General features: G+C 39.8%; 1 protein-coding gene across 3 annotated transcripts in view; it reads right to left on the reverse strand.

Moving 5' to 3' along the window:
• alk (ALK receptor tyrosine kinase) overlaps nucleotides 1–22,505 on the reverse strand; it is a 613,816-nt gene that overhangs the window by 400,955 nt on the left and 190,356 nt on the right. For all 3 annotated transcript variants that reach the window (XM_057343307.1, XM_057343308.1, XM_057343306.1), the window contains exon 2: nucleotides 10,986–11,099. In XM_057343307.1, coding sequence (XP_057199290.1) covers nucleotides 10,986–11,099 — 114 coding nt within the window. The remainder of the gene's footprint in view (nucleotides 1–10,985; nucleotides 11,100–22,505) is intronic.

A 22,505-nucleotide genomic window follows, 5' to 3' on the forward strand; every position in this document is an offset into this window, starting at 1 on the left:
CATGTTCAAATCATATCCATTGTTTTATAAGCTTATATCAAATTTACACGCACTTACTTTTTATTTGACAAATGCCATTTGTTTTGATATTTTGTTATCCTCCCTTACAGAAAATACACATGAATTTCACATGTGTTTCACATGTGATCACATGCGTACAGCAAGTGTTTAACATGCAAAAACATGTTTTTGGAACATTTTTGTGTGAATCCCATGTGAATTCCCATGTGAAACCCATGGGATCACATGGAAAACCCCATGGGATGACATGTGATCCCATGGGTTTCACATGGGAATTCACATGGGATTCATACAAAAATAAAAACACATATTTCACATGTGATCACATGTGTTTTTTGCACATGTGAATTTTGTGTGTCTTTTCTTTAAGGAATAGGGCATTCATACGTTTTTAAGTGTGAATTTCTGTTTGCACAGATCATAGCAAAACCTTCTTTAAAAAGTGAAACAGGTGTGGAATCTTCTAAGAAAGGTACCCAGTGCAAATCCAGAGAGGTAATGGCCACACCTGGTGCAGAACAAAATGGCTACAGATAACCCTTACAGAAAAGACACACGAAATTCACATGTGCAAAAAACACATGTGATCACATGTGAAATGTGTGTTTTTGGAACATTTTGGTGTGAAACCCATGGGATAACATGTAAAAACCCATGGGATAACATATGCGACATGTCTCCACATGTGATCACATGTTCTTCACGTCACCACATGTTGCACATGTCATCCCATGGGTTTTTACATGTTATCCCATGGGTTTCACGTGGGAATTCACATGGAATTCACACCAAAATGTTCCAAAAACACACATTTCACATGTGATCACACGTGTTTTTTTGCACATGTTAAACACATGTTGTATACATGTGATCACATGCGAAAAACATGTAAAAAACATGTGAAATTCATGTGTCTTTTCTGTAAGGGAATGTATAGGGATTATACACTTTTCATTACATGAACATTTGGCTGTATATCCCAAAAGTCAACCAAATGCAGTAAACAATGCTAACAGGCAACGTGTGTAGCACCTGATCATGCCTGACCAAAACTATTGACCTCATGTGTGCTAAAACACCCCTTTTGTTTTGTCTTATTCACAGCCCTTTCCCCACTGGACTGCAGACGCCAGTCTCCTGGCACACGTGCATGGCAGCTGTGCCAGGGGGGTGTTTTGGCAGAGAACCACGCCAAAACAAGAGACAGTATCAGTCCTGGTGTCATTGCCGTGGAGTTGGAGATTCATCTTGTTTTGGAGTGCTGGGTGTTGCGGTTGATGGCAACATTCAGACAAGACACCCTCCCATTTCCACACCTTCACCGGTTGTAATAAACACAGGCATTCAACAGAAGGTGTGGAGACACTTGCAATCTATCACCTTGCCTAAAGTGGCGCACACCATCCACTTCATATGCCCCAATCGCTTCTTCAACCTGCTTGTAAAACAAGGCTCAGCTAAATTGATGCGTTTGCCTTTCCCGATGGCTTAGTTTGAATTCATTTGCAAATTTCTGCTGCCAGCAAAAGAGCGAAGCTTTGCATACCCTATTAGGGATGTGGCCATGTCACGTTCAGCTATCTGGGTTTGAATCAGAGCGATTTTACAGTGGTGATTGAGGTGATTTTGAGCTGCAGGAAGACTGAAGGCAGTGACATCAGAGAAGCGTCGTATTCATTTGTGAGCTCAAGTGTGAGTGGCTGTTTTGCTTCACAGATTAGATCAAAGTTGACAGTGTCAGACTCTATAAACCGATATGCGTATCCTCAAGCTCCTTTTCTTTTGTAAGTAGTGAATGGTCTGACGTTCTAAAACAACTTTTGCAAGTGTGAATTTGTGCAATATTTTTCTGCCCTAACCTTGCTTTAAAGGGATAGTTTGCAAAAAAATGTATTTCTCATGTTCACACCCAGCCTATATAATTTGCATTGGCCCCTTGTCTCATTCTGTATTCATTATAAAATCCTCCTTATGACCTTTAAATCCCTTTATGTCCTTGTTTCCCCTACTGAAATTATTTCATCCTTACACTGGCCAGACCTTCAGGTCCTCTGATTCCACCCTACTTATTGTAACACATTTCTGGCTCTTTGGTGGCAGATCTGTGCTGTTATGGCTCACAAACCTTGGAATTTACTCCGACAGTCCCTCTGTGACATCTCCTGTATCTCTACCTTCAAAACTCAGGTTACAACTCGCCCGTACTCACAATACTAGTTATTCTGTCTTTCTGTACAATTCTGACATTTTCTGTCTTGCAGTAGACTGAAAGTGGGACTATTTTTGAATGTTTGGGACTGACAGCCTCAGTCACCATTCATTTTCATTATTTGGAATAATGAGCACATTCTTCAAAATATTATTTGAAATTTCTCCAATTGTAATAGAAGAATGATTAATATTGGTTTAAAACAACCAGTGTGCGTGAGTGAGGGAATGAAGGAATTGAACGAATGAATGTTTATTTTAGAGGAAACTATCCTTTTTGCACTTTCTAGAGTGGACCAACTAATACATTCCTTTAAATATTTGTTTATTTGTTACTACGATTTTTAGGGCTTTCTTATCAGGCTGTATCGTATTCCACTGGCTCGTCTGCTGTATTTTTTTTAAGAACACAAATTCCATTAAAGGACCCTGATACCCTAAACAGTGGGACATTGATGACTCAAATACTTGCAACATGAATACGATGTTACCTTTAAAACCATAGCTATTATTTGTCAACAACATCAAGGCAGGATGTTGTGCATCTTTTTTTTGTAGTTGTTGTGCTTGTGCTTGGCTTGCACTGTATTAACAAAACAGAATGCACTGTTTACTAACCCTATAAATGTGTGATTCTCTAAGGCCTAAGCTGTAGATTTATGATTGAACCCAGAAGGGAACATGCCCATAGTTTATCATCGTTATAGGATGTCTGCCATATGTTTATCCATGTTTCCCCTATTTTGATTCTGTTCACCTGTTTCAGGTTCCCCGTAAGAATAAAAACATTTCCTTCATACCTCCTATTGATTATTTCAGACAGCAATGACAAACAAATTGAGACGTTTGCTCGTGTTTATTCCTCCAGCCATACCGTAGCATCTTAATCTTGTTGGGTTGTGTCTTGGATGTCGGCACACTACATGATTGGGACTGTCTGTGATCTGCTACTGCTTTTCACAAATTAGTGATGAACTTGTTGCCTGCTCGATACATCAAAGGCGATGGACAAGAGCCGTGTAATGTGCGCATAGAATAATCCACATTAGTTGTATTGCTTTATATCAAGAGTGTCAGACTAGCCATATAGGGCCAAGAGTTTAGATCCAAATAATCCTCAATAAACCTTTGTTAGATGGTTTAGGTCTGTTTGATTATGCTTGAAGCTGATGTAAAGTGGCTTTCTGAGACTGAAGTTTAACAACTGTCTAACAACTGTTACATTATTTTTACATATGACTCTTCATCATATGACTGTATGTTCCTTGTTTCCCTTACATCGTATATAAAACGCAAGTTTTCAAGTATTCTTCCAGAAGCTTTGTTGTAAACTAAGGTAAACACAACAGCTTTCTTCTTCGATTAATTCAATTCAATTTTATTTATATAGCGCTTTTCACAATGTGCAAATGTTCCAAAGCAGCTTTACAGGAGAACATAAGAAAAACTGAAAAACACAAAAAAGGTAAAACAGCACAGTGCATGGTGTTTATAGAACAAGCAAGATTATTCTAGTAAATAATATCTAATAAATGCAGTCTCCCGGTGGTTTATTTAGCATGTTTTGCATTAAGTAAATGCTTGGCTGAAAAGATGTCTCTTTTATCTAGATTTAAATTGGGAGAGTGTGTCTGACCCTCGAATAGTATCGGAAGGCTATTCCAGAGTTTAGGTGCTACCTATGAGAAAGCTCTCTAGGTGTTATCAAAAGTCCGGAGTTTTGAGATCTTAGAGAGCGTGATGGGTTGTAGTGTGGCAGAAGCTCTGTTATGTAGGTAGGGGCTAAGCCGTTTAAGGCTTTATAAGTAATTAAAAGAACTTTAAAGTCAATACGATACTTAATGGGTAACCAGTGAAGGGTTGATAACATTGGGGTTATGTGATCGTATTTTCTGGACCTGGTTAGAACTCTGGCAGCTGCATTCTGAACTAACTGTAGTTTGTTTATTGATGTTGCAGGACAACCACTAAGCAGTGCATTACAGTAGTCAAGTCTTGAGGTCACAAATGCATGAATAAGCTTCTCTGCGTCAGCAACACATACAATATTTCATAAATTGGCAACATATCTAAGGTGGAAGAAGGCTGTTTTTGTGACATTTGAGATGTGATTTTTAAATGACAGGTTGCTGTCTAATATAACGCCTAGGTCTTTAACTGTATTTGTTGGAGTAACAGTGCAGCATTCAATTTTCAGGTTATAATCCGAAATATTCTGGTCATGTGTCTTTGGTCCGATAAGTAATATTTCTGTTTTATTCGAATTTAAAAGAAGGAAATTACAAGTCATCCAATGTTTTATATCGTCGATGCACTCTGCCAATTTGGATAGCTGGAATGAATCATCTGGTCTTGATGAGATATATAGCTGAGTATCATCTGCATAACAGTGGAAGCTAATTGAATGTTTTCTAATAATGTTTCCAAGGGGCAGCATGTATATGGAGAATAGCAAGGGTCCTAAAACCGATCCCTGAGGTAATCCATAATTTACTTGAGTTAGATTTGATGATTCTCCATTTAAATGGACAAATTAATGTCTGTCTGATAAGTAAGGTCTGAACCATTGTAGTGCCTGTCCCTGAATACCAGTATAATTGTGTAAGCGATCTAGAAGTATTTTATGGTTTACAGTATTGAACGCAGCACTAAGGTCAAGCAGGACTAGGAGTGAGATGTTACCTTTATCTGATGCTATAAGCAAGTTGTTTGTAATTTTAACAAGCGCAGTTTCAGTACTATGCGGTCTAAAGCCTCACTGAAATTTTTCGTGTATGTCATTATTTTGTAAGAAACAGCACAACTGAGTGGACACTACTTTTTCTAGTATTTTAGACAGGTAAGGGAGATTTGAAATCGGTCTATAGTTTCCTAGTTCATTGGGGTCTAAGGTTTGGTTTCTTGATGAGTGGCTTAATGACAGCCAGTTTAAAGGGTCCTGGGACATGGCCTAGATTAATTGACGAGTTGATAATGTTTTAAATGGGCTCAATTGCAACGGGTAATAACTCTTTTAATAATTTAGTTGGTATGGGGTCTAATAAGCAAGTTGTAGGTTTAGATGTTGCAATAAATTTAATTAAATCTTCCTGTTTTTTAGGTGGAATACACTGTAGCCTTTCTTTTGGGGCGATGGTTGGTACGAATTCATAGGACAGATGAATTAGACAGCTTTGTGTTTGACTTCGAATCTGCTAAAGTGTTTCTAGTTAAACGCATCAGAGGTTTAGCCAGTGGTCTGTGGGCCTGACGTCTGAGGCTTTGTTCACTGTCAGAAAAAAAAGGTTTGAAATTATACCTTTTTTGTCACTGGGGTTGTACCCTAAGGTTCTTTTTTTACTTTTACAGGTATACAGCACATAATATGACGTTGTACCTTCTTGGGCACATTATTGTAGGGTGTCATTATTGAAGGATCTATTGTGTATCTTCAAAGGTACAGTAAAATTGGTTGTACCAATAATATTTAATTGGTACATAATAGGTCCTTAGAGTACAATAATGTAATGTAAAATAATCTAAAAATGCAACATTTTATGTGTGGTATACCCGTATTCATGAAACAATTCACCATTTTCTCACAACTATAAACACATTCTCAGAACAATACACCAACTTGTACAAACCCCATACAATAACGTCCTCATTTTGTAAAGGTTTAACCATGTTCTCATTCAAAAAACACAAACACATACAGCAATATAATGAACTGAAGTGTCAAGATGTAAACTCAAATGGCACACCTTTATTCATCAGTAAACATTCAGTAGCAAAACTGATGACACACCAATCAGAATCTCAGGATAATATCAATAGGAGCACAGGTAATTTTGCACCCTAGAATTATCTACAGGGCTTTACACTACTTACTGTAAACATACAGTATAATTACAGTACACACTTTATGAGAGAAATGTCACTATTCTGTATCCAGTAAACTGTAGCACGTGTACACCCTCAAATCTGTCATAGTCAAGTTTATTTGTAGCATTTTTTTTTACTTTACAGTTTTTTACAATTGCTATGACCATTTTTTCAGTTCTCCTAACAATTTTCCTAAACTCTTAACACAGCAACACACCTAAAATACATAATTGGCAAAACTGTTAATTTCATGCTCAAAATCACACATTGTAAACTAAACTCCAAGACGCATTTAAAAAATGCACTAACACAATACACTGTGTCTACCAAAACACTAAAACATGTTCTCTACTGACAGGAACATTTAGTCAATCATATCACAATGTCATAAAAAACACTAACATCAGATGGAATAACAGAAACTGCATTATGTGTCATGTCTGCCCTTATACAATATCCTACCTGTTGATTTCTCTGGACAATAAATGCCACTGTGTCCCAGATGATATTTGTCTATATTCATTCACCAGCCTCTCTATACGATAACCTGTGGTTTGACAGGGATTTTCAAACTGAGTGCCTGGAGTTCGGACCAGCTTTTTCTCACGTGATCCTGAGACCCTGGCCCAGCTACGTGCACAAGGTTCCCACCACTCCCTTCTGGGACCAGGTGGTAAACCTGCAGGCGCTCCCCGTTGGGGAGGAAGACCCAACCCCTTCCGTGTTGTGTCCAGTACGCGTTATGTGCCTCTACTTGGACCGCACACAGAGCTTTAGAAGCTCTTTGTCTGTTTTGGAGGTCAGTAGAAAGGGAGGGCTGTCTCCAGACAGAGGTTGACGCACTGGATCATGGACGCCATCACTACGGCTTACCGATCTCAAGATTTCCCGTGCCCACTTGCAGTTAGAGCTCACTCTACTCGAGGTGTAGCCTCCTCGTGGGCAGTGGCTCAGGGTGCCTCTCTAGCAGACATCTGCGGAGCTGGATGGGCAACACCCAATAAATTTGCATGATTCTACAACCTTTGTGTAGAGCTGGTGTCAGCCCGTGTCCTACACGGTACAAACAGATAGACTGGCGGCCAGCTGGGCGTACGCCTGCGAAAGCGCATTCTCCCCCTTGGGTGAGTCAGTGCGCTGTTCTAGCCTCCCTACTTCCCCTCTCGGCGAAGCACAGGCATTCCATCCATCACTAAGCACTTCTTCGGCAAGGAGCCGGGCGGAGCGGCTCCCTGCCAGGCCTGGTTTCGGTAGAGTTTCCCTAATCAGGTGAACCCCTTAATCTGCGTTGGTGCTCCATATGTAGTGACCCCCCCCCCCCCCCCCATATGTTTCCTCACTCTACAGTACCCCCATTGGTGAACCTGTGTCCTCCCCTCGGTGGAACCTCCACCAAGTCAGAGATGATAGGTTCTCAAGTTCAAACCCCATTCTGTCTCGACACAATGTCTCTTTCCCTCCATCAGGGAACAAAGGTTACAGTCATAACTGAGACGTTTCAATTGATCTCACCAGTGTCTAAGACTATGTTGTAGTGTGAGTGTTTCTGAGGACTTGTGTGTCATGTTTGGGGCAAAAGTTTGCTTTTTCAGCAAGTTTGAGTGGTTTAGAGGGGAGAGCTTCATTTTGACCCAAAATAGGATGTTGTATGAATTGGGTGAGAAGTTATGGATTTGTGTTTAGAGTTTCGAAAAAGGAACCATAATTTCAAGAAATGTGTTTAAGCAATCGAGAAAAACGTCTTGGTTACGGATGTAACCTCGGTTCCCTGATGGAGGGAACGAGACGTTGTGTCGAACCGACAGAATGGGGTTTGTCTTGAGAACCTATCATCTTCTGAGTATTTAGAAAAGGCCAATGAAAATTGGCCAATGAAATTTGCATGCCAATATTTCGGGGCGATGGTCTCCTCTTTTCACTGTCTCCTCCAGGGGGGGCCGCCTGAGTGGGGGGCGCCAGAGCTGGAGGGCGTCGAAGAGGACCAGGGCTTCTGGGAAGCAGACAGTGCACGGGACTCGACGGCCGAGGCGGCCGAGTTGCGGCACGGAGGACTGCTTCTTACTGTCGAGAACCCACCGGGGGAGGCCGTGTGTGGGTCTCGCGCCCCCCCCCCAACGGGCGGGGGGTGAGCGGGGCCGCTGCGGCTCGAAAGTAACACCAACCAGCCCCCCCTTGCGAGACGGGTGCATCGAGAAAGCGGACCTTCTCAGCATTACTCATCTGCACAAGGATCGGCCAGAGGAGTTTCTCATGGACCACAAGTGTGGACATCGTCCGACCCAGGGCCCGCGTGGTCACCTTTGTCGCCCGTAGAGCGAGGTCGGTGGCGGCGCGGAGTTCCTGCATAAGCGCTGGGTCGGTCTTACCCTTGTGGAGCTCTCTCAACGCCCTGGCCTGGCAGGAGCCATAGCGTGGAGAGAGGAGGCAGCCCTCGACACCAGAGATGCCGAGACACCACATGCTTTGGACGGGAGTCTAGGTCGAGCCCCCCAGGTGGCCGCCACCTACGGGCATGAGTGCACCGCGGCGGCATACTCCACCTGGGGGACACCGACGTATCCTCCAGCTGTCTCAACCTCGAGGGAAGAGAGGGTGACAGAACTTTGTTTGACGTAAAACGTGCCGGGAAGGGGCGTTCCAGGTCTTACAAAGTTCCTCATGCACTTCCGGTAAACACGGCACTGGGGGCGGGCGCGGCTTGGAGCCGCGCTCAAACCCGAGGTGCCATGTAGCCAGTCGCGAGCGCCGGGAGAGGCAGTGCGGGCACTGCAACCCAACACTCACGGCGGCCCGGGAAAGCATGGCCGACATCTCGACGTCCGCTTTTTCCTGGGCTCGACCCCCCGAGGGAGGGAGCCCGAGGAATCGTCGGAGTCGGATGGCAGTACGTCACCCCCCGATGCTGCAAGAGACATCTCATCATCACGCATTGTGTCCGAATACGTGATTGAGGAATAAGATGGCGGACCGTCTCCTGGGGAACGGTCAGACGAGCGAGACGAGGTGTGAACGGTCCGTGAGCCCGTGGCTGGCGGATTATCGCTCACAGTAATCCTCATATCACCCTCGCTGCTTGCCGTAGCGGACGGCAGGGCCGTAGTCCTGCCGCCACGGAACAGGGAGCAAACGAGGTGGTGGCTGAGTCCCGTGGGAGCACAGCCACCTGTGACGCAACGTCTGAATCGTCACCGCCCGCATTGCGGGCAGGACGTATCCACAACGTCTGCCCCAGCGTACTGGAAGCAGGCATTGTGTCCGTCCCTTCCTCGATGAGTGTGTTGCACCCATGAGAACAGCGGGACAAGCCACGCTGGAGAAATTTGCTCTTTTAGAAAAGGAAATTTGCTCGAACACCTCCGGAACTGCCGAGACGCCCAGGGCAGAGTCACTGCAGGAAGGGACCGTCCGCTGTCCACGTCGTAGATTCCAGCAGAAAGAATGATCACCAAGATTGTAGAGAAGCTCATCAGATGCGTAGGCTCTGAAGAAAAAAGGTGAATGAATGCGCACGCCGGCTTCCCTCTTATACCCGGACATCCGGGGAGGAGCCCGGCATGCAAATTTCATTCACCAATTTTCATTGGCCTTTTCTAAATACTCAGAAGATGATAGGTTCTCAAGACAAACCCCATTCTGTCGGTTCGACACAACGTCGAGAGACCGACAGAAAGGGAACTAATATTTCGGGGCATGGTTATGGTCAAGGAGGTCTTTAGGCTATTATCTGGACAGAACCATTTGTTAAACAAAACACACATTTTGCAAGTGTTGTCATAGAAGCGGACAGCCGTTCTACTCCAGACCTAAAAATCCAGACCACACCTACTGTTTGAATTATGTTGATGGGTGGTGGACATGGTCAAATTTCCAGGGCCAAACATAAATCAAGGAGATCACAGCCAGTAGAGAGACTAAATGCACAGCCTGAAAGGGACTCAGTCACAGCAACTCCAGCCTCAAAGTCCACACGTCAATCACCGGAAGTGTTGCATGAACAGCTTCATGTGACGGGTCTTGGCAACAGCATGACTAAATTACGGCAGACAGAATGACCTCTGACTTAAGCCGCTGCTGCTGAGAGACTTTGCTGTCATCAAAGCCCAACAGGATAACTGACATGGTCATCGTGTTGCTGATCTAAAGCCGCTGATGTGTTTTATTGAAGCCATTACCTCTCAGTCACACGCATATTAGCTCTCACAGGTGTTATGTAGATGTTGTTTTATTCACCCATCCAAACAAATTGAGAAAATGATTTTCAACATTTCCCAATCCGTTACCTTTCATACTCCATCACCATGACGATGAAAGCTATTAAGTCCTGTTTTTAGAAAATTCCACCATGAACCTGTAAAAATCACCATAAAGGAGTCTGTATTTCAGAAGAGCCAAAAGCACAGTGCCGTATAATAGATCAACTCAAAGGTAACACACACCGGACACGCACATTCTGAGCTCAAAGTTCAAGAGCTTTCCTTTGTCATCGATTCTTTACAGCTTTATATACTGTATTGTATATTGCAAGAAAATAAGTTGTCCATTACACTTTAGAACAATATCAAGAGATATGCACTGAAAGCATCGGTACATTCTGAATGCATAATTTTGACTTACTTTCTCAGCTCTTTTCACTAACACATCATACACGTAGCTGGGGAAAGGTGCACCATTTAAAATGCGTAAGGCTTGATTCTCACAACTGCTTGCCACAAGTTCAAGATCAGCTAGTCAAAATCTATGAGAATGTGTGAGGAACAAGACGTGGATGTTCATTCACGTCTTGTTCCTCACGCATCCTGTCTGCCTACACGCATCACATTCTGTAAGGCACCTGCATTTCCTCTGACCATACAGTTTGAAAAGCTTTATGGTACTGATGGCAGGTGACTTACCTGAAGTTGATACAGGGTCCCCAGGGAAGGTTAGCTCGTCCACTGCTATCCATGAAAAGTTCCAATATTTGGGGGCAGCGAAGGAATTTCCAGAGTTTTTCGGCATGGGTCGGTCTACAAACAAAGGCACAGTTTCAGTGAGGGGTCTTTTTAATTGTATTATAATATGGGAATAAAACTTGAGCTCAGGGTATGGCTTGTATTATGAGTGCAATCTGGATAAAGAGTGTAAAGTTACTAAAGGAAAATCAGTCCAATTAAAGATTTTAAATCCATGATGGGTGTACCCTGTCTGTGGCTTAAGATGCTAGGAGAGACACCAGCCTTGCTGCAAACCTGCAGAGGATAAGCTGGTCGGGAGAATGGATGGATGAAGATACTTTTATCCAAAGCGTCTTAGAGTGCATGAAGGTTTTATACAGTACAATGTTATCAGTATTATATAACATTGCAGTATGTGCCTTTTTCTCGGATTCAAATCCATAGCTTTTGCTAATGCCATGCAAGTTAGGCTATAGGAAAGCTTTAGTCAAAGTATTGGAAAGTTTGATAATATTTTTGAGGATCATTACAATGTTTTTACTTCATTGCTTGGTTCATTCAGTTTATCTGTCTTCATCACACACCACAAGTAAGGGTGGCCAGGTAAAATTTTATTGGGGTTGGCAACAAACTGCTGACTGTTAGTGACTGTTGTAGCAAAAGCAATTTATAAAGGCTCTATACATGATTATCTATAGATAACAAATAACACAAACATCAAATAATAAAGATAACATAATTTAAATCAAACAGTATGTTCATTTCATTTCATAAAAATAAAATGATTTCATGATCATCTCTGATCTGAAAAAGGAGAACAAACACCAGAAGCTTAAACGTGTCTATTTCTTTTAATTCTTCTAATCGACTTTTAAGTTTACACACAACAAGCTTGGGTAAACTGCACTTGATCTGTGCTTACTGAAATGCAGGTTCAGACTCGGAGCTTGTATGTAGTCCCAACACAATCTCAAGGGAATTCGAAACTATTTTATTAAGTGGCTTATTCGTATGAATTTGTATGATCTTATTTGCACATTTTAGCGCAAGTTGCTTTGTCACTTATGTTAGGTTTAGGGGTGGGCTTTAGGGGAGGGGCTTCAGTATGACTTTTTCAAATAATCATATTCATGTTTTAGGCACTGTGACATCAGGTAGGTAGCCCTTTTTAAAACGTTTCAGAGGGCTTCAAGGTTACAAAAATCATAATTGTTGATTATTGGGTTAAATATAACTTTATAAACATTGGTAACACTACAGTAAGCTTGTATTTGTTTGTGCATTCGCTAACAATAAATAATTATCAATATACTGTAGTTTTTCATATTTTTTAATCTTTGTTAATAATATTAAGTGCCAATACAATTGTTCATGTTAGTTTATGGTGCATTTACTAATGATTACAATTGCAACTTTTGATTGTATTAGTAAATTAGTAAATGTATTCGTAAATACTGAAATTGGCATGAACTAGGATTAATATTAATATTATGATTAATACGATAATATTAATGCATTAACTAATGCTAACAATATAACCTTATTGCAGAGTTTCACCAATATGTTTTTGCATGCTAAATTTGTATTTTGTACAACAATCGTATTAATTATTTTACTTTTTTTACGCATTTCTAAATATAGTGTAAGAAGTCATTCTCTCATATTTTTCACATTTTTGTATAGTGAAAAATGACCATTAAGTTGAAACGCATTGAAGCTCATGTGTAGTCCCAACACAACCTCACAGGAATTCATAACAATTTTATGAGGTAGCTAAGTTGTATGAATTCCAACGATCTAATTTGCACGTTTTATTTGATAGAAAATTTACCAATCATCTCTTTTTGTCTTACAGGGTTTAGCCGGGGTTTTGCACCTCCACTGCAAAACAAAGAAGAGGTTATGCAATTAATTTAGACAGATCCCCATTTACAGATCTTAGCTAGCTAGGCTAATAAAATTGTGGTAGCCCGACACAACAGGACAAGTAAGGACAAGTGGCATCCCTGGCCCTCATCGCAATCCACAAGGACCGGCTTGTAAAGAAGAAAAGGTAACTGTACAATGATGAAATTGAGCATTTTCCAGAATAGGAACAGAGAGTGGATTGCATTACACTGTAAATTACCATTACCCCTACCAGCAGCAGGCAATGCCACAGAAACGTTTGTCTTAATGCTTTGTGGGCTTTGATATGCATGCTAATTGGAAATTCCTGTAATCAGTAGAGTATTGCATTTATGAAAAATGCCTCAAATGATCTGTTTAGGGCACAGTCACAGCTGCTTTGTTTCCATTTTATTAACTGATCAATAAATCCTGTCATTCCAACTCAATTTTATGTTTTCAGATTTTTGTCAGATTGTTTTTCCCGGACAGGGCCTGGGCCTATTCTGATACAAACTTAAATGTTAGTGGTGTCTTAATTAAAAACAACTGCTAACATACACTCACCTAAAGGATTATTAGGAACACCTGTTCAATTTCTCATTAATGCAATTATCTAATCAACCAATCACATGGCAGTTGCTTCAATGCATTTAGGGGTGTGGTCCTGGTCAAGACAATCTCCTGAACTCCAAACTGAATGTCAGAATGGGAAAGAAAGGTGATTTAAGCAATTTTGAGCGTGGCATGGTTGTTGGTGCCAGACGGGCCGGTCTGAGTATTTCACAATCTGCTCAGTTACTGGGATTTTCACGCACAACCATTTCTAGGGTTTACAAAGAATGGTGTGAAAAGGGAAAAACATCCAGTATGCGGCAGTCCTGTGGGCGAAAATGCCTTGTTGATGCTAGAGGTCAGAGGAGAATGGGCCGACTGATTCAAGCTGATAGAAGAGCAACTTTGACTGAAATAACCACTCGTTACAACCGAGGTATGCAGCAAAGCATTTGTGAAGCCACAACACGCACAACCTTGAGGCAGATGGGCTACAACAGCAGAAGACCCCACCGGGTACCACTCATCTCCACTACAAATAGGAAAAAGAGGCTACAATTTGCACGAGCTCACCAAAATTGGACAGTTGAAGACTGGAAAAATGTTGCCTGGTCTGATGAGTCTCGATTTCTGTTGAGACATTCAAATGGTAGAGTCAGAATTTGGCGTAAACAGAATGAGAACATGGATCCATCATGCCTTGTTACCACTGTGCAGGCTGGTGGTGGTGGTGTAATGGTGTGGGGGATGTTTTCTTGGCACACTTTAGGCCCCTTAGTGCCAATTGGGCATCGTTTAAATGCCACGGCCTACCTGAGCATTGTTTCTGACCATGTCCATCCCTTTATGACCACCATGTACCCATCCTCTAATGGCTACTTCCAGCAGGATAATGCACCATGTCACAAAGCTCGAATCATTTCAAATTGGTTTCTTGAACATGACAATGAGTTCACTGTACTAGAATGGCCCCCACAGTCACCAGATCTCAACCCGATAGAACATCTTTGGGATGTGGTGGAACGGGAGCTTCGTGCCCTGGATGTGCATCCCACAAATCTCCATCAACTGCAAGATGCTATCCTATCAATATGGGCCAACATTTCTAAAGAATGCTTTCAGCACCTTGTTGAATCAATGCCACGTAGAATTAAGGCAGTTCTGAAGGCGAAAGGGGGTCAAACACCGTATTAGTATGGTGTTCCTAATAATCCTTTAGGTGAGTGTATATCATCAGTGCAATTGTTTTGTCCCAAGATGCACACAGTAACATTATTTTTAACTAGGGCCTAGTCCTGGCTTAAACTACTCCCTGTCCCCAGCCCCTAAAAGATGTCAACAGTTTCTGCAAGTCCTTAAACTCGACATCAACTCTACTTTTTGAAATTCTGCTTCTCTGGCCTGTGTGGACCACAACTCTAAATAGTTTCTCTGGGTTTGTTAATACATTGATTATTCATTCTTACTTCCAGATGAGGCTAATTAAATTGGTCAGGGAGTATAAGGAGTCTGTTTTGGACTAAATAAACGACTGGCGGTTTAGGATCTGTCATGGGTCATTTTAAGCCGAAAAGTAATGAAATAGCCAGCCAATACTTGAGGGCCTCAAAGGAGCACAGGTGCACATATACACTTTAATCATTCCAAATGACCATTAGGAAAGAATCAATAGTAAACAGAGCACAACTTTTATAAATAACTTTTTACAGCATTAGACCAGTGCAGGTGGCAGAATACTGTCAAGGAGGGTTATAACTTAAAATAAAAAATTGTGCCATGGAAGTGACTTCCGGATATTTACATCATTGGTATTCAGTTCCAGTGAGTATTCTTTTTGAGCCTTTCACTTTAATTGTAAATGTCATGTGACTTATCACTCTGGAGCTGAAGAAAAAGATGCTAATTGTCTTTCAAGCCACCCCCGAAAGAGCATTTTGCCAGGCTGTCATGAATGACTTTTAATGTAAAGTTGTTGTTTTTCCACATAATGAATTAGCTAAAGATTTTACCAAAAAGTGCTAACTGCTGAGGCTATGTGTTGCCCGCCAAAGTCTGAATCCCTTGGCATCATTCATGTAAGATATTCTCACCCCTAAACAGCACAAATATTAAGTGAACTGTGGTTGGTTGTTTTACAGTCAAAATGTCTCTTCCTGTTTAATTGGAAAGTTTTTGATCAGAATAAACTAAAAAATCTTCAACACCCCAAACATTTTATTTTTAATGCCATTCTGTTATCAAGCAAGCTTTGACTAGCTTTAAACAAGGCTTTTGGCAATGCACAAGATTGTAGGACTACATATTTCTATGTGTTTTTCTATTTGTCAACCACTGTCCTTCACGTTCCACCATCCTCCTGCCTGTGGTCAAAAGACACATTCCATTTATCACAATGCTGCCCATGGCTGGATATGCTTCTGTCATTGAGAACTCATGAGGCCTTCATCATTTGATCAATGAGGCTCAGCTTTAACTCTGCACCCAGTCAGCCTTCATCACCCATCATGCCCCAGCGCTCCAGTCTCAGGCCTGCTCAGCCCGAACACACATTTTTTAAATAAATATATAAACAAACAACAAACGCTCGATAAGAAGCACAGCCAAGTGAAGTAAAATACATGTTTGATAGGACATGATGTAGTGCCCTTCTCGTGGGTTTTGTTTTAGTGACGGTGCGGTGATCCTGAAATAAATTCAGTTACCCATACAGCATCTGGGGAGTTGTACAAGTGGCATTCGTTCTTATCAGATCCTCTTTAATATCAGACAGTGAGACAACATGATATGACTGGGGGATATGACAGTAAGCTAAATGGACGGCAACATTTTTTTTTAATTTCAAACACTTTTAAAAGGTGCAACAGATGTCAACATGGAGTGCTTGCTTGATATTGGTTGACATCCCCTCATCCTCAAGACTACAAATACAACAACATTTGGTGCAATGAAGTATTTTGAATAAATGTAAATGTATTTTTCTTCCAATAGCACGAAACCATTGAATTTCAAAAACACTTTGCTTGTCTCCAACATTGAAATAATAAAACAAGTTTGGGTTAACATAACAGAGATATGGGCTGGTATATTTTCACGGGCTGGTAGACTGCACATTTAACCTTTGATGAGCTATTACTCTTGTGGCCTTGAGCAATTACAATAAAGTCAAGGTACATCTCGGACAATCTGTTAAAAAGTAGACTTTTAAAACAGCAGTCCAGTATAATATGTTCGAACTATCTCAAAAATGTATAATAATGTAAAAATATTGTATTGTTTTTTTAACATTTGAAAAATGTAAGTGTGTAATGAAGTACTGACTTTACTGTCTAATACTGATCCTAACAGAACATTCAGGTGGCACATTGTTGCTATGGTTATCTGCTCAGGTAAATATGACTTATGTTCGCATTTGCATAGCAGCAAGGTTTAAAACCCACTCTAATGAACATTTAATTTTTTTAACAAAATTTTATCACAATAGAAACATATTCAGATAAATGCATTGAAAAAGATGAGAGTGTTTTAAATTTCATGCATAATATAATGCAACCCCATGACCCACTTATTTCCCAGAATCCTGTAAGACATCATCAGTATTACACAGTCTGTCTCTCTTACAATATTAATTAAGATTGGATGCACATACATTAAGGCTCTTATACATTGATTAGTTGTCCGATCATGGTGGGTCATTAAATTCCTGCCAAAGTGTAAAGAAAGATAGAAAGGGGAAAAGAAAATGTCAGGGGCTGAATTAAACCTTGATGCTGCTTCAGAGATCCATTGATTTCTTTCAGTAGCCTGACTGAGCTCTTCAGCATTGTGCTCTTGTGTGGCTGAGTTACCTGACATGAACCTGCACACCTGATTACAAACACACAATCCTTCAGCCCATCAATGCAGTTATAGATGACTTGAATCAGGGCATTCAGAGTTCTTATCAATTCATTCCCCACGTTCAATGCATCCCTTCTAGTGATCCCAAATAAACACACTAAGCCACAGAACATCCAATTAAACAGGCATGATTAATTGCCAAGCTATATCTCAATGGTAATAACATAATGTTTTATTCATAGCCTTTATTCAAAAGGTCACCTAAACCACAAACACATGACAAGATTTCCTCTTCAGCTCTTCTTTCATGTGTACATAAAGTTACTAATTACGGGTTACCCGCACAGTTTTACAGAGAGACAGGCCACTTATTCAAAAGTTCATGGAAGAAGTGAAAAGAGATCCTGCTTTTGTCCTGAAAAATAATTAAAGGAATAGGAAAGAGAAAATGAAGTCTCATTTTTTCAATGAAAATGGCCTTTTGTATTATTTGTAAAGACACTGCAGGTCTTCGTTACTCTCATTATTAGATATAGTGTGCAGTGCACTAAAAATAGCCTGATTTAAGAAACAAAAAATATATAATTAGTTTTGTTAGATGGTCATTTGACAAATGTAACTGCATAAAGTTTTGTTAAGATGGCTTAAAGGGACATTTCGCCCCAAAATACTGCCATTGTTCCAAACCTGCATGCATGTATTTGTTCTGCTAAACACAAAGGAAACTTTTTGTAAGAATGTCAGTAACCAAACAAATGCCATCCCCCATTGACTCCCATAGTATTTATTTTCCCTACTATGGCAGTAAATGGGGGATGAGATCTGTTTGGTTACTGGATTTTTGGTAACGCTTTAGATTACGGCCCGCAATGTACCGCATAATTAAACAGGATTTACAGCGTAAGTAATTGTAACAATAATGTACCTCTACAGTACATATCTGTAGATAAAGGGGAACAATATGTAAAATTTGGGGAATAAAGGGGTAAGAGTTGGGAAAATTAAAAAAATATTTATGAGGGAACTGCATGCCATATTAACTTAAAATATCAACATTGATTTTGTACGTTGCACATTAAAACTCATAATAACTCATAATTAAAAGAAATGATTTGTGACCAAAAATCCTAAAATCAATCAAATTCAAATTAATCCTAAAGTCAAAAGTCAAAAGTCAAATTTACAGTTGACAGACAGCATGCTTCATTCTTGATGTTTTGCTTGCACAAAAACTGAACACATAATTTCCCTTATTTCGTGTTTGCTATAATAATAAAATAAGAACCTCGTACTTAATTAATATCCAAAGTAGCTTATTTATGGGTACATTGCGATTACAAAAATGTAGTGTGTGTTCACACTAAGATTGATGCAAACTGCAGGTCATGCATACCATGTAATATTAAAATAGTTACCCCTTAGTTTTAAAATACTTAAAGTATAAAAGTTTTTTTGAATTTTCTGACTTCTTCCCCAAACTTTGCATATTGTTCCCCTTTACCTACAGATATGTACTGTAGACGTACATTATTGTTACAATTAGTTACACTGTAAATTCTGTTTAACTATGCAGTACATTGCGGGCCGTAATCTAAAGCGTTACCGGATTTTTTTTTTTGAAATATCTTCCTTAGCAGAACAAAGACATTTATACAGGTTTGGAACAACCGGAGTGTGAGTAAATGATGACAGAATTTTCATTTTTGGGTGAACTATCCCTTTAAGTGGACAACCCTGTTTGCTGGTTTGCTGGTGTTTTCATATTTGACTTCTTTATCCAGTTTGAAGAATATAATGCTGAGTTTAAAACACCAATCGAATATTTACTAAATTTAACCATAAAAACTTTTTTTTGAGTTTTGGTGAGACGTATGTTTTAACTGAAAGACAGAGATTGGTCTTTCTATAATGCAGTGATTCCATTGTCGAAAGGACAAACATGTAGTTCTAATAAAACAATGCAAAATACATTTTATACTGGCTGAATTTTGGCCAGCTAATTCCTGGGAACCAATATTTATGGCTTTTAAATTTTCTCAGTTCACCATTCTTGTCAGTGGAGGAGCCATTGTCAGGAAAATCTATAGCTGTGTGGGTGATTGATGTGTGATAGGACCATTATTGCCTTCTGCGATAGTAATAGTGCTTGAAGAGTCGTTGACAGCGGCAACAAATTCATAGCGTGACCTTGACCCTCTGAACTCATCCCATGAGTCCAGTATTTTATTACAGTATACATTTTGAATCCGTCCAGTACAGTGTTTCCCAAGAGCAGGGACCCCGGCATGTATTTCAGAGGGAGTGTGAGTTCTTCGAAATCAAACATATTAAGACATTTTAAAAGGATCCATTAGTTAACATAGAGAACAGACTGCCAATGTATCCAGTAGGCTTTCGCGGTATTGTTAGCACTCCAACTGTTTGTTGATGTTCAGTGTGCAATGACCCTAATCTCGCATGGATTCAGACAGATATCACATTTAAAGCTGTAACATTACAAGTGCAGCCAGATCACCCATTTCATTAGATTAGTTTTTTGATTGGAAACAAATATGCTGAATACGTTTTCATATGCTTCTTGACATAATTGAATACTATGGGATTCCTTTTGTGCCAATAAGAATGAACGCAAACTTTTAAAAAAGAACAAAAATATACAATGAGAAAGAAAAAAAACACTTTGATAATGATAATGAAAACAATAAACTCAGTTGCAAGAATGTGACATGATTTCTTAACAATTTTCTAAGTTTCGTTTTTGCAAATAATAGTTTTGAATTCGCTGCTAGATTTTTCATTTGCGCTTTCCGAGTTTTCGTTTACGCTTCTCAATTTTTCGTTCGCCTTTCTGGCACAAATATCACGTGTGGGCGGGATTTATGGCCACTTTACTCTCATTGGTTAGTGAGATTTGGATTGACAGCTCCCTGACCAGGAAGTCGAAACTGAAGACAGTGCAGCGGATTAGAGAGCAATCTGTTTGCGGTTTTCTGTATAGTATTGTTTTAGTGTTTGTACTTAAATTACCTTCTTATTTTGTTAGTATATTAGCAGGGTTGCCAACTTTTACGCACTTAAAAGTAGGACAGGTTTCCAGGCTCTATCACGCCGTAACAACAAGCCAACGTCGAGTAAAGACAGGATAGATAACGTTAGCCATATTCACATGCAACTTTACGTGGTTTAGAGGCCGTCAAGACAGCAGTCTATAATTTATAATTACAATGATATCAGGAAAACGAGATGCCTAGTGAGTTTTGAGGAGATGTATAATAAAGTGTTATGCTTCCAGTTCATATTTCTAATTTATAGATTATAATCGTGGTGGCATTTTATGTATTGTTTCTATCTTTAAATGTTTGTTTATAGTTTAAGAAGTCTCTCTTCTGCTTTTCTTTAACCTGTTTTATGTAGGTGTGTAAACACATAATGAAATTGTTGTTTGCAAGAGGCAGACTAAATGAATAAAACATTCTAAAGGCCTCTAATTGTGTCACCTTAGGAATTTGTTTTGTTGTAGCGTTTAAAAAACATAAATGTCATTTGAATGTATTGGTAGTGTTTTATGACGTGTACTTTCTGTGAATGTAAAGAAATGGGTATAATACTGTACATTCACCACGAGTTTAAAAAGAATGATACAGTACTTGACTTATAAGTGGACTTAATTCTTTAAAAGGAGACTGTTTGCAAGAGCGTCATCGTCATCCTCCTCCTCAGCTGGACACAAGTCACCCTCAGGTACATTTATGTAACCGAGATAATAAAATCGCTAAAAGTTTTAATCTGTACAGTAACTATGCAGCAATGTTTTCATTTAGCACGTTAATTTCTCACAACCCAATAATCTGTAACATGTCTTTATTGGATGTTATAATGCAAGTTGTTCGTTCCTTTTTAAGAAAATAATCTTACAGTCCATAAAATAATACCTGACAGAAAGTATAAAGCACACAATGAACGAGCTAAGTAAAGACAGAATTGCTACTGTACAGGAATACAACTTTTAGCGATTTTCTTTATTATCTGAATTACATTCATTTACCTGAGGGTGAGGAGGACGATGATGAGGAGGAGGACGCTTGGATCCACACCGCGCATGATTTACCAACTTCAAATACCAATTACTAATATACTAACTAAATAAGAAAGTCGTTTTAAGTACAAACAATAAAGATAACAGCATGCAGATCGTTCTCTAAGATTCGTTGCACTGTACCGTCTTCAGTATCGACTTCCTTGTCAGGGAGCTGTCAATCAAAAACTCACTAGCCAATCAGCGTAAAGCGGCCATAAGTCCTGCCTACACGTGATATTTGTGCCAGAAAGGCGAACGAAAAATTGAGAAGCGTAAACGAAAACTCGGAAAGCGCAAATGAAAAATCTAGCAGCGAATTCAAAACTAGTATTTGCAAAAACGAAACTTAGAAAATTGTAAAGAAATCATGTCACATTCTTGCAACTGAGTTTATTGTTTTCATTATCAAAGTGTTTATTTTCTTTCTCATTGTATATTTTTGTTCGTTTTTTAAAAGTTTGCGTTCATTCTTATTGGCACAAAAGGAATCCCATAGAATACCAATGTAATGTCAGCCTCACACAGGGATGGTTGTTAAATGCTCAGAGAGATTAACGTTAGATATTTGTTGTAAATGTTTCTTCATGCTTTAATACCCTGCAAGTTATACACAAGGTATTAAATGTGTGAAACGAAGCCCATTAAAGATGAAAAACTTCCTGTCAACATGTTAGAATACAGAACTAAACCAGAATCCCTTCCCTCTTTTTCTGTTTTTTTAATACAGTATCACTATAAATTGTTACTTTTACAGAGCCTTTGGTGTCTATTTTGATTAGAATATCAATTTTGTGAAATGCTACAAACGAATCTGAAGTGTTGATCATAGAAAAGTAATAAAAAGGCGGGGGTATCACTTTATTACCTGATGTGAGAAACGTCCATTGTTTCATAATGTGCTGTTCTTTCATAATTGTCAGCAACACATTATCTCTTCATGATGTAATCATAAACTGGTGCATTGGTGTCTTCTTTACGCCAATATTACATTTGGGGATAATCTGAGGCTAATATGTGGGGGCCAATTTGATTACCTCAGAATTTCTGGCTTCTCTCGTCCTTATAATTTTGAAGAAAATGTGTCATAAAATAGTGACTCAGCCTTCAGGGGAACATCATAA

Source organism: Triplophysa rosa, linkage group LG10 (assembly GCF_024868665.1).
Source record: "Triplophysa rosa linkage group LG10, Trosa_1v2, whole genome shotgun sequence".
Classification (NCBI taxonomy): domain Eukaryota; kingdom Metazoa; phylum Chordata; class Actinopteri; order Cypriniformes; family Nemacheilidae; genus Triplophysa; species Triplophysa rosa.